This window comes from Triticum aestivum, chromosome 5A (genome assembly GCF_018294505.1).
Source record: "Triticum aestivum cultivar Chinese Spring chromosome 5A, IWGSC CS RefSeq v2.1, whole genome shotgun sequence".
Taxonomy (NCBI): domain Eukaryota; kingdom Viridiplantae; phylum Streptophyta; class Magnoliopsida; order Poales; family Poaceae; genus Triticum; species Triticum aestivum.
This window is the reverse complement of record NC_057806.1, coordinates 547,340,285-547,353,336: the sequence shown is the minus strand read 5'-3', so window position 1 is coordinate 547,353,336 and position 13,052 is coordinate 547,340,285. Positions and strand designations below refer to the sequence as shown.

Here is a 13,052-nt window from a genome sequence, read left to right as displayed (position 1 = left end):
AAAAACCAAGAGTGTGGATTCTATTATGCGTGCTCAGATTAGTGTGGATTTATTTCTATGCATTTTCAAGAAAGCGTACGGATCTATTGGTTTTTTTTCCTAAAAATGCTTTAACGAATTATTTCTATGTGCATTTGGTTCATCTTGTGCTCGTCGCCTACAAAAATCTACAGTTCTGATTAATTTCATTGTTATACATACACCCCTAGTGAACTTTCCGGCCTTTTTTTCACTTACAACTTTATGTTTTATTATTTGCGCAGAAACCTGGTTATTTTTTCCCACAAAAAAAATAAATAAATAAGAGATCCTGCTATTTTCCCTGTATTTTATCAAATTTCCACATATCTCTGTACCTTCCCTCTTTCTCCAATACGAAACAACAGATTCTTTTATTTTCAGTTGGAAAAGGCAGCAATGTTTTATTTTTAGTATTTTTCTTACATGTCCTATTAATGTAGAGTAATTTCCTTTACTTTTCTAAGCACTGTTTAGTGATAAGTGACTGTTGGTTTCTCTGCTCACCACAATTTCCTGTGAGCTCATTTGATGTCGAGTAGGGCCTACCCTTCAGTTGCATAGTATAGGATCGGACGTGGATTTGGTGAACATGGGTGCGTACGCACCCTTTATGAATAGTAAATTAGAAAAAATGCTAGAAAAGATAAAAGAATCTGAATTTATTTTGTAATATACATAGTCAATCGGTATACTCGCATATGAAGCTTCACGAAGAAATCACATCCGTGGTAATCTAGGCAAAAATGACAAAATCGAAACTAATCGAAGCTATATTTAAAAACACTGTTTAATGAATAGTATGGTCGCATTTGTATTTTCTTCACTAAGAATAGCATGGGTGTCAATACATCATGAAACTTCACACGTGAGTAAAATGGTTGACTAAGGTTCATACCGCGAAATTTCAGAAATTTTTAATTTTTTCTAGTATTTTTTGTGAATTTACTATTCGCATGGGTGCGTGCGCACCCATGTTCACCTTTGTATTTTCGTTTTACTTGGGACTAGGCACTCTGAGCCTATAAACTTGCATTTTCTGTGTTTACTTTGCATTTTCAGTTTTCACACCACAGTGCATTTATTCAACTCGTATTTGGGTTCTTTTTTTTGGCGAGGGGACTCGTATTTGGATTTATGGTGGCTGGTGGCCATGTTCTCCAAAAAATGGAGGGCTAAATGATCTCGTATTTGTATTTATGAAGTAACTGTTTTAGGAACACTACTACGGTAAAGAAAAGAAAAGAAAATTACCAAATTCAGATCCAATGAAACCATTTTCTGTTTTACGGAAAACAGAGATCTCCTTTATTTCTTTTCCACAATAAGAAACCATTGCAGATCCGATGTAACCATTGTAGCTTTAGCCTTGAGAACATTTTCAGTTTGACTATTGCCTCCATGCTATTTTGCAATTTACCTGTTTGATTTGATAACTTGATACTACAGTCTACAATTTTGCCATCAAGACTGTTGAAATAACTGTGACTCTGCCAAACTTGTGTGTTGCTACATGACCTTGTTTTCTCAAATCTCATTGAAGTTTTGGTATATATATATTGCATTTCAGATTAATGCACTTGATTCAGCTGTATTTGCTCAATATCACATCCATGTTAATATTTTATTCCTCAATAACTAGAACGCTGAAGACAATGACTACCCTGATGGAGTAGCACCTTCATTGGAGTTTCTAGTAACATCAACTGACATCACCAGATCTGGTGCATCGTCAACTTTACTCATTTTCAACAATGAGAAGGGCTTCTCTCCATCCAATATTCAGTCTATTTGTGGTGTGGGCAAATCAACGAAAAAAGGAAACAGGGACAAGGGGTACATTGGAGAGAAAGGTGAACCTTTGCAGCTCATGAATCCTTTTGTGTTAATTTGGCCAATTTTAAGCATTTTACCTTTTAATGTTAGAACTTCAATTTTGTTAGCGCGTCACCGGTTGGAACTTTCCCTGTCAAACGTTATGATAGCTGCTATATATCAAATGACATATAAGATGGGCAGAATTCTATTTAGCACTTAATTTAGTGCTTAATTAGAATGGTGATGGAGCAAATATTCTCATAATGTATATGTATTTTGCAAAACAAATTGGGTGCAGCATGCACAGTATTGCTTGAGATGATTTGTGGTGCAAGATATCATGCGTTCATTTCCTGACACTCAGAAACAGAGATGTGTGCATGTTTTGAAATATTAGTGTAAGAAAATAGTACTGACTACAAAATATTACCACTGGCCTTTTAAGATCCATTGTATCTAGAGTAAGACTCGTTATTTATCATATACTCCCTCCGTTCCTAAATGTAAGTCTTTGTAGAGATTCCATTAGGTGGACTACATACAAAGCAAAATGAATGAATCCACACTTAAAATGCATCTATATACATCCGTATGTAGTTCATAGTGAAATCTCTATAAAGACTTATATTTAGGAACGGAGGGAGTATATTACTGCATCAAATCTTCTTGATGTTAAGTTGTCACTTCTGTATTTCACTATTGTCTCAAAAGTGTGTGGATCTATTTCTTTCTTAGCCTTGCTAGGTAAAGTTTAGTTTCTGGTAGGCTCCTAAAATTCTTCCTTTTCATGGCAAATTCATGCACATGGCACATCAACTTTATTAACAATTTTTTTCCCCTCCTGTTGTATGTTTCTGATTGAAAAACATTACCCTTCATCAATAGCTTACTGAAGCAGATCCATCAAATACAAACTTGGTATAAATAAAATTAAGCATGGGTCACTTTACTTTTGTTTTTAAGGCATGCTGGGCAATTGTTTCCATTCGTAGCAAGATACGATGTGCAAAAGATACATAGGCCCATATAACAGTTTTAGCCATTTCATTTGAAGAGTTAGTCTGTGGTTATGTACATGCTTAACGTATATGTTCCACTTATATTGAAACTCACAATTTGTAATATCAATGTCTCTTTTTATGTAGGTATTGGATTCAAAAGTGTGTTCCTGATATCAAGCCAGCCCCATATATTCAGTAATGGGTATCAAATCAAGTTTAATGAGATGCCATGTCCAGAATGCAATATTGGATACATTGTCCCGGAGTGGGTTGAATCCAGGCCTAGCCTTTCAGATATCAAACAGACATATGGGTCTACCAGAGACCTTCCAACAACCTGTATCGTCCTGCCTTTGAAGGATGAGAAGGTCACTGCGGTGAAGCAGCAGCTGTCAAGCTTGCATCCAGAAATGCTACTGTTTCTGTCAAAGATCAGGCGGCTTTCTGTCCGTGAAGATAACGGCAACACTAGAGGCAGCACTGTTAGTGAGATTGCAATATCGAGTGAGAAGAACTTTGAAGTGAGGAAGAACATGCACGCGGAGTCTTACACGGTCTTTTTATCTGCTCAAGAGAATGAGAGTGAAGCAGAGTGCGGGTACCATATGTGGAGGCAGAGGTTCCTTGTCAAAGCAGAGAACAGGGTGGACAAGCGTACTGAAATCGATGAGTGGGTCATCACCCTAGCCTTCCCTCTTAAGGAGCGACTATCTCGTGGGAAGCAGCTATCCCCTGGCGTATATGCTTTCCTTCCCACGGAGATGGTAACGAACTTCCCCTTCATCATTCAGGCTGACTTCCTCCTTGCATCGTCAAGAGAGGCGATACTATTCGATAGTCCATGGAACAAGGGAATTCTGGAGTGTATCCCAAGTGCATTCATGAATGCCTTTGTAGCACTTGTCAAGTCCAGAACAGATGCACCAGCAATGACTATTCCGTCGATGTTCCATTACCTGCCAGTCAGTCCTTCGCTGATCCCTTTACTTGAGCCTGTTAGGTCTGGCATCAAAGAGAAGGTTCTCGTTGAGGATATAGTTCCATGTGAGTCTCACGCTCCACAGAAGATGTTTTGCAAGCCTTGCGAGGTTGCGCGGCTCAAACCAGCATTTTGGGATATCCTTGTCAAGGCGAGAGAATCTGGAGTGGACCTTAAGAACCTGTCAACCCATGGAACCTACATTCTCAGCTCTCATTTCGACAAGAGTGCATACAACAGTGTTCTTACATTTCTGGATGTCAAAAGTGTGAGCCATGAATGGTATGCAAAATGCATCGAGGGGTCTAATCTTGTCAGCAATGTAGATGAACAGCTTTATCTTGAACTTGTATCTTTTGTCGCAGACAGTTGGCAAAGCTTTTCCAGTACAAAGATGATGCAAATTCCTCTGCTGAAGTATGTTGACAGGAACAAAAATGTATCTGTCTGGAGCATATCTAGAGCTAGTCAGTGGAGTGATAGACTGTGTATTGCATCTGATCGGAAGTGGATGTCATGGCTTATCAGCTGGAACCAGGAGTTTCCATCTTCTAACCGGTTTTTTGTGCCTCCCAGTACACAAACAGCTCTGCAAGGTTTCGCGCAGAAGGAAAAAGTGACATACTGGCTTCAGAGCCATGCAAAAGTGGAGATTGTATCTGTATACACTTACGGGGATATTGTGGTCAAGTCCTTGAACTGTGATCGAAGGCCTGCCATCGCCTTTTCTCACTTTCTGTATCATTCATCCAATAAGAACTACATGGAGAGCTATCAGTTAGCAGACCTGTGTCGTACCATGCCGGTAATTGACAACTATGGCAATGCAGTTACGGAAAGACAAAGCATTCTAGTTCCTGCAAATGGTAGCAAATGGGTTGGACTGATGGGCACAAACCCATGGAGGAATGAGAAATACATCGAACTGTCAGCAGATTACAAGTCAGCAGGTCATTTCGCCGGGTACTACACACCGGCAGATTGGATCTTGGATTTTCTCAAGACAAAGATGCAGGCCTCGGATGTGCCGTTCATACACCCTCCAAATGCAAGTTTCCCGACAGTCTCATCACCTCTGACTGGACAATGCAATCTTGCTACTGCAATGGATAAGGAATTTGAAGGCAAAAGGTGTACAACTACCAGCTAGTTTCTTGGCTTGTGTGAAACAAGGAAGTTGGCTGAAGACATCAGTCGGATACAAGCCCCCGGCTGAATCATTTATGTCCAGTTCCGAGTGGGGTAATCTCTTGCAAAATGGGTCTTCCTGTGTTGATATACCAATGATCGATCAACAGTTCTATCAATACAAAATGAATGCATATAGGGAGGAACTCAAGGTGATCGGGGTAAGATTTGAATTTGGGGAGGCATCAGCTTACATCGGCAGACGGCTCATGTCGATGGCGGCAAGCAATATGCTGACCAGACAGCATGTATATGAGCTGCTTCGGCTGATTCGGTTTCTTCAACAGAAGGTTCTGTCACCAAGTGAACTAGTCAACAGCGTGAAAGATGGACAATGGATGAAGAGTACTCTGGGCTACAGGTCCCCTTCTTGCTGTATCATATATGATTCAGACTGGGCAGTTGCATCTTGTATCAGTACCCAGCCATTCCTTGATGTTGGATTCTATGGCGAGTCCATCCTTGACTACAAACAAGAGCTGAAGTTGCTTGGTGTTCAAGTTGGGTTTGAAAACAGTGAAAAGACTTACAAGCTTATAATTGATAATTTCAAGTTCAGTTCTTCATCTATCACTTCTGATGCTACTGCACTAATCCTCAAGTGCATCCGGTATGCTAGCCCATGTGATGATTTCTTGAGGAAGCTCAGAGATTTGAAATGGTTGAAGACCAATGTGGGATTCCGTGCTCCTAGTGAATCTTTTCTTCTAGATCCAGAATGGGAGTGCCTGGTAAAGGTGTTCGATGGAGTTCCTGTAGTTGATTCTGGATTTTATGGCAGTAAGATAAGCCCGTACAAAGAAGAGTTGAAGAAGACAGGGTTGATCACAGGATTTGACCAGGCATCAAAGGCTATAGCAAACATTTTCAAGCAGATGGAGAAGTCATCGCTTACAAAGGCGAATGTCCTGGCTCTGCTAGCATGTTATGGGCAGCTGAGAACACACAACCCAAATCCTGTTGATCTTTTCAACTCCATGCGAAATGAGAAATGGGTGTGCACATCACTGGGATTTAGGTCACCTTCGGATGCAATCTTATTTGACGAAAGTTGGCAGTCTCTGTCACCCATTGCAAAATTACCTTTCATCAATGATGGTGACTCTAATGGTGGTTTAGGCAAAGAGATACATGGTTACAAGGCTGAGCTGAAAGAACTAGGTGTTACAACAGAAGTGAAAGCCCATGGTGCTAGGTTTGTCATCGATGGTCTCAAGATTCCTGCAGACACTGCAGATATTTCTGCAGCCACCGTGTTGTCGTTGCTTGGGTCTGTTAAGAGCTGCTTGGCCTGTATGGCAACATTGCCCAAGGAATTTATGAAGGAAATCACTAGCTGCAAGTGGTTGAAGACAACACTTGGATACCAATCTCCTGATGGATGCATACTCTTTGATCCCAAGCAGTCTTCCATCTGCATAACAGATGGCCCTTTCATCGATGAATCTTTCTATGGTTCAGAGATCGCCTCATTCAAGGATGCACTGGCGGCAATCGGAGTAACTGTGGATGTTAGATGTGGGCATGGCCTTGTTGCTCAGCATCTGAGGAGCCACAAAGAAACTGCTACCATTTCCAGGATCTACTTGTACCTCAAGGAGTGCAGCTGGGAGCCTGAGAAGAAGAACAAAGAGGGCACTGACTGGATTTGGATACGAAATAAAAGGGGAAGTGGAGAATGGGTGAGCCCGCTGAGCTGTGTTCTTCATGATCAGAACAACCTCTTCAGCCAGCAGCTGCATGTCCTAGACAGATACTATGATGACAGGAAGCTGCTGGAGTTCTTCTCATCTGTTTTCAGCGTGAGGCATGGCCCTGATGCCGAAGACCACTGTAAGCTCTGGAGCGCATGGGAGAGCTCTGGCGGTGAGATATCCGTAACCAATTGCTCTGCTTTCTGGCAATTCATGGCAAGGAACTGGAGCGAGAGCATGGAGAGGCTTTTCTCTGGCTGCGTGAAGGTCCCAGTTTGCACTGATGGGAAGATCATCTTATCGCAGAAGGAGGACGTGTTCATTCCTGACGATCTGCTGCTTAAGGATCTGTTCGACAAGCTTCCTCGACAATCCATTTTTATCTGGTACCCTCCTTCCGTCTCTCGAGCAAGGCTCAACAACATATATGGCAGCATCGGTGTTCAGGCAGTATCCAAAGCTGTCAAGAAGAGCGATTCTTTTGTCACCTTGGGCCAGGATGGCGGTTGCAAAACGGTTGCTGACCAGCGTGAGGTGATCAGTGCCGGTCTGCTCCAGATAGTCCTTGCCTTCCTTGCTGATCCTGCTCTGGACATTTCCTCCAAAGAGCGGCACGCGATGGTCTCATCTCTGCTGAATGTGAGCGTCCTGGAGACCAAGGAGCCGATCATGGTGGGGTACCGCGTGAAGCTGTCTTCCGGAGAGGCTGTGGACGTGGAGGCCAGCCGGATAATCAGGTGGGAGAGGGAGAGCTCAAAGCTGTATGTTCAGCAAAGCAATGGTGCTGGTGCTGCAGCTGGTTACAAAGAGAAGATCGAGTTTGCGACGAACTTTGCTGACGAGATAGCCCGAGGACTGCTGTTTGAGACGCCAGACCGCATCCCTTCGCTTGCTGAACTCGTGAAGGTCGGCAGCCTGGTGGACTTCCAGGACGATGCTGTCAAGTACCTGCTGAAGTCGAAGAATCTGCAGCTGTTCCCTGAAGACGAGGCATTCCTGAACGCTGCATCACTAGGTCTGTCCCTCCCTGACAAACTCAGAGAGTTCATCTCACTATAGCACGTCTGAATTTTTCCCTAGTAATGATGCCGCTGTATACAACTCCAATCTTCTTCTTTATGGACAATATAGGTGGCAGCAAGAAATGCTAGGGGTCTTCCGATTTCGGATGCTCCGTTGCGATTAAATGGTGAGGACAATTATTTTGATTCTTTTGGGCTTGGGCATGCAGGATGCTGTTCATATGCTGCAATGGAGCCTGACATTTGTCAACTTTTCCTTGACACAGGCTGTTGATGGCCGCAGTGGCAGGGAGAGCTTTGGTGGTGCTGCGTTATCTGGAGCATTATCAAGAATGCAAACTAAGTGCTTCATTACTAGCATCTCAAGGCAACTTGTTGCTTTCAGTTCAGCACTAAACTAGCTGCTGTTTTGCTTGCTATCGTAGTAACTTGTGTGGATCTCTGTCTTGTGGGCCAGAATCTGTTTAATTAAGTGTCTGAGACTTCTTAATGCTCTTGGAACTGATCCTAGTTAGTTATGCTGTCTCTGGTTACCTTTGCATTAGAATCTGTTGTCTGGGATGAATGCTGCATGCACAGTTCTTGTTGGTTAAATTTAAGGGAATTTGTGACCGCCTTTTCGAACCCTGGGTGCTTGGTACCAGGTTGCTGATGACTGTGCTTCGAATGTGGAAAAATCAGCTAGCTCTGTTCAGCCGGTGCACTTTGATTTACTGAATTACGGCGTTAGTTTTCATTGAATAGTTCATTCGGGAAGCCAGGGTTACCTCTGAAGATCCAAGTAGTTGCTTAGTAGTTGCAGAGTGAGAAGATTAATTGATCATGCTCACGGCCATTTGCTTGCTTGCAGTGCCTTTAACTTCGAAAAAACAGGACGATGTATCAGTTTCCGCACAAAAATTTGAACAGTCTGTCAGGAATAAATAACTGACGGACCTTGATCAAAATCCTTTCAGTTTGCTGACGTTGTGTCGGCCAGGAAAATAAACTTGGCGTCAAGTTTGTTTGAGTTTGCTGATGCAGTGTCAGATGTCTCATGTGCATGAAGAAAACATGGTCCACCGACAGTCGATTTACGAGAGAAACAAGAAAGCTTACAAGCTTACGAGAGAAACAAAAAATGTTCAACACCAACAAGGATGACCCAGGTTTACAAGAGCTAGCCGGAACAATCGTTGCCTACCGACCATCGAGCCCACACCCCTGTCTCTGCCGCCTTGACAGTGTCGATCAAGCGGGTCTGATGTCATCGAAGACGGCCCTTCCCCGGTTCGTCATGTGGATCCTGAGAACAGAATAGACAGATCATCATTACTTTCTGGAGTGTGCAACGGGGCAAGAAACAACTGTGCCGTGTGGAGTGACCAGCAAAAAAAGTTGACTAGCTGTTGGAGCAAATTGGACCGGCTTTCCACCGTGGCAACTCAGGCGATTAGTAAAATTTATTTAGTCTACAAAACTGTCCTTACTAAGAATCTTCTGCTCCAACACTCAGCTAGCAGGGTACCTCACGCTACTTCATTAAAAAGTGCAAGGAAATTACACTGGTAAGGCCATCACTATCTCTGGGTAATCAGTCAGTAGGACTCTTATCTCTCTGTCTCTCTCTCACAAACACACACACACACGCATGGACATTGAAAGTTATGCTAATTAAGTACAGATTAATGTTAGCACTCACATTATGTAATGCCCAAAACCTAGACTAATTAGGGAACTGCATATAAAACGGAGAATCAAAAGTTAGACTAATTAAGTACAGATTACTGTTAGCAGTCATTATGTGCACCTCCTTCATCATGTTGGTAGGAGTAGCGACAGTTGTTGCCAGGAGGGTGGCTTCAGACTCATTGATGTATTACTTTGTAAGGCTTTGTTCAATAATTAATAAAGAATGGCTGTGTGCATCGCTTGATGCAGAGGTCCGGGGTTATCCTCCTTTTCGAGAAAAAAGTACAGATTACCATTAGCACTCACATGAAACGGAGAATTTTCGTTTCAGGTATTGAAAGAACATCAATATTCACTGACAACAAAAATATATATATTCATTGCTGTTAATAAAGCTAAAGGTGCTCAATAAGATTTGCATTTATAGTTTCGGTCGGTTATTGCCGCGTACTGGAATTGCATGTCTTTTTCGTTTATCTGGGGAGGCTAATAAAAGATGAAAACAGAAAATCAAAACTAAATCTACAAGGCAAGTGTTGCTGTACTACAGTTTAAGAATGTTTTTACTGCCGTGCGTGAGTATTCTAAGTGTGAACTGAAAGTGACTGGCATCCATCTCTTCATGCAGCGCGGCCTGTCTTAGTTGAGATACTAATCCAGCATTAAACTAATCTTGGCAGCTTTCAAACAGAGAATGAACTAAAAGGAATTATTAAAGGAAGAACAGGACCCTTCAGACCTGTGGGCCTCATCCAGTCGCTCCAGGTAGCATATAAGTACACCTCTCGGCCGGTGATTGTCTTCACCTCAGCTCAGCAGCTTCATCCCAAGAAGCCATTCACTACTGCACAAGCTAGCCTTTGTGAGATTACTTACAATGGAGGGCATAAATGATGTCAACATGGACAAATCAGAAGAGATCATCATGCCGGGGTTCCGGTTCCATCCTACCGATGAAGAGCTCGTTAGCTTCTACCTCAAGAAGAAGATCCAGCAAAAGCCTATCTCTATTGAGCTCATCAGGCAGCTGGACATCTACAAGTTTGACCCGTGGGACCTCCCAAGTAAGCTTGCATCTTCTTACCTCTCCTTGTTATACATCTTTTTTTCTCTCTTTAACAGATTGGACGCAATTGACTTTTGAGAATTCCAAAGATTGTACTAGTATCTTCCAAGGAGAGGCTAGGAATTAGGATGCTCATTCAACATAAGTTGGTTTCACCCTTAATCTTTAGTTAAGAAAGTCTTGGGCTCATCCGTTCACTGGAGGTTCAGTTGAACGAAATCAGTAGTAGTATTGACCATCTTCTCATCACAAGCTAGCCTACAGTACATAGATGGATTACTCACCTTACTGCTGCAAAGTCTAACTTCCATATCCCTTCTCAACGACAGAGCTTGCGAGCACCGGTGAGACGGACTGGTACTTCTACTGCCCGAGGGACCGGAAATATCGCAACAGCGCGAGGCCAAACCGAGTCACAGCAGCTGGGTTCTGGAAAGCCACAGGAACAGACAGGCCGATCTACTCCTCCGAAGACACCAGGTGCATAGGCCTGAAGAAGTCCCTTGTCTTCTACAGAGGTAGGGCAGCAAGAGGGATCAAAACCGACTGGATGATGCATGAGTTCAGGCTTCCTTCGCTAACCGATCCATCACTTCCCAAGAGACCGATCGACAAGAACATCCCGCTCAACGTAAGCATTTCAATTCATATTATGTAGTTACAGAGCTAAATTCAAATGTTATGTCAAATTCTTAAGGTCACTTTTCTGTTGCCCAAAACAGGACTCTTGGACCATATGTAAGATCTTCAAGAAGACCAGTTCGATGGCACAGCAAATGGTGCTGTCTCACACTTGGGGGCCTCCATTGCCTGGGACAACTCAGCAAGATCTCTTCTCCGCAATGCAACCGATGCAAGCTTCACATTTTGCTTCGGAGAGCTCCTCCCGCTCATTGCAAGTTGCAGAGGCACCAGCAAGTCAGTTCAACAGCAAACATGGGTTCCAGGGACAGCAGCAGCTTCAGAAACCCAGCAACACACAGGATGGCTCTTCATGCAAGGTCATAAGCTTCAACTGCAGTCCATCTCTGGAACTGGAAGGTCCCACCATCTTGCCATTCCAAACACAGACATCACAGAAGCCCGTGCACACTGCACCACCGCTCTTCAACATGCAGTTTGGGCAGCCTGAGCAGCAGATCACTGGATTTCTGGCTGATTCTTCTGCAGATGTAAATGCCGGCATGAGCTGCAGGAACCAAGAGTCATCCACAATGAAGCATGGCAATACTTTCAGTATGAACAATGAGTTGGAGGCTCCGGGGAGACTCAACTTCCCATTCGATTTAGGAGCAGACTCTTCAGATGACTGGAAGTGCAACATACCTTGGGAATCCTTTCTTAGCCCAACTGTCCCTGCTGAGATGCCACAGTACTAGATACCTTGCCCTACACAGAGTCCGAGGTTGTGCGCCACCTTCATCTGTTAGCATTTCTGTTAGCAAAGATAGACAGCAGCTATTGTTTGTTCAGTTTTGAGTTAGATGCACTGTACATAGTGAGTTACATATACACTTGTTAACAGCAGAGCTAACAGAGAGAAGAATGGGTGCATTGTGTATAGTATATATATTTTAAGCTGAGTGCTATTGTAATGCTGTACTTTGTGTGGAGAGTAATGAACATATATAAAAAGTTACAATATGGGCAGCTTCACAAACTTGCAATGGATTGATAAACTCTGAAACTGATTTTTTTATCTGAATTTTGAACAGAGATTATCCTGTTTCCAAATTCATGTCTTTATTCTTTTCCTCTAAATGCATATTACCCTTATCAAACACAAGCTCTTTCCTTTAAGCCGCAAATACCAACATAGAATATCTGCAGTCAATACATGGTCACGCAAAGCAGAAAATCATAGGAACTTACAGTTCTAAGTTCACCGCCAAGGTCAATCTCTCTGATAAATGCAATGAAAGATGGATTTTATTGGTAAATGACAAGTTAAATTAAGCTCAACATGATACTATTACACTAGGAGACAAAATAAACAGTATGAATTGTTGGAAGGAAAATAAATCACAACTCGAGAATGATCATCATATGTAGTACCTGAACTTCAATAGCAAAGGTCTTGGATTCATAAGAAACAACAGCTACAGCAAGCCCAGACAGTATTTCGAAATCAGAGATATGCTCAGTTAAGAACATCTCAGTAAGATTCAGAACAGCTTGCACACCAGATTCTTACAGTTCAAATACACCATCTGACCAAAAAAAAGGAGAAATAAGTGGCATATATTTGCTTTAGGGTCAATTTGTGGATGATGTACTGTGCAGTGGAATCTAGTTAATTGCTTGAATCTTTACTAATCCCAGTTTGATGCTGTTATTGCTCGAACAAACATGCTTTTAACTATTTGTGCATCCTAAAGTAGAAAACATAATAAGTGCTTCCAAAAGCCACAACAATGTCGTACAGAGCCGTAATAGCTTTCGCACGACCATTTAAGTATCTTACGACCAAAATTCGATATAACATGTAAAGGAAAACAGGTAGGCAAGGCATTTTTTTCTTATAGACAGAAACATAGGTATTTTGAATGAGGGGTCTACGGCATAAGGTGGTTTGCAAAGGAAAAAAATCTGTAG

At 42.5% G+C, this 13,052-nt stretch overlaps 1 protein-coding gene across 1 annotated transcript; it reads left to right on the top strand.

The window, feature by feature from the left end:
* Window positions 1-2,493: 2,493 nt before the first annotated feature.
* On the top strand, window positions 2,494-4,966 carry LOC123101515 (uncharacterized). The gene has a single exon (XM_044522931.1). The coding sequence runs from the start codon at window positions 2,906-2,908 to the stop codon at window positions 4,964-4,966; it is 2,061 nt and encodes a 686-aa protein (XP_044378866.1). The 5' UTR covers window positions 2,494-2,905.
* The last annotated feature ends 8,086 nt before the right edge of the window (window positions 4,967-13,052 follow it).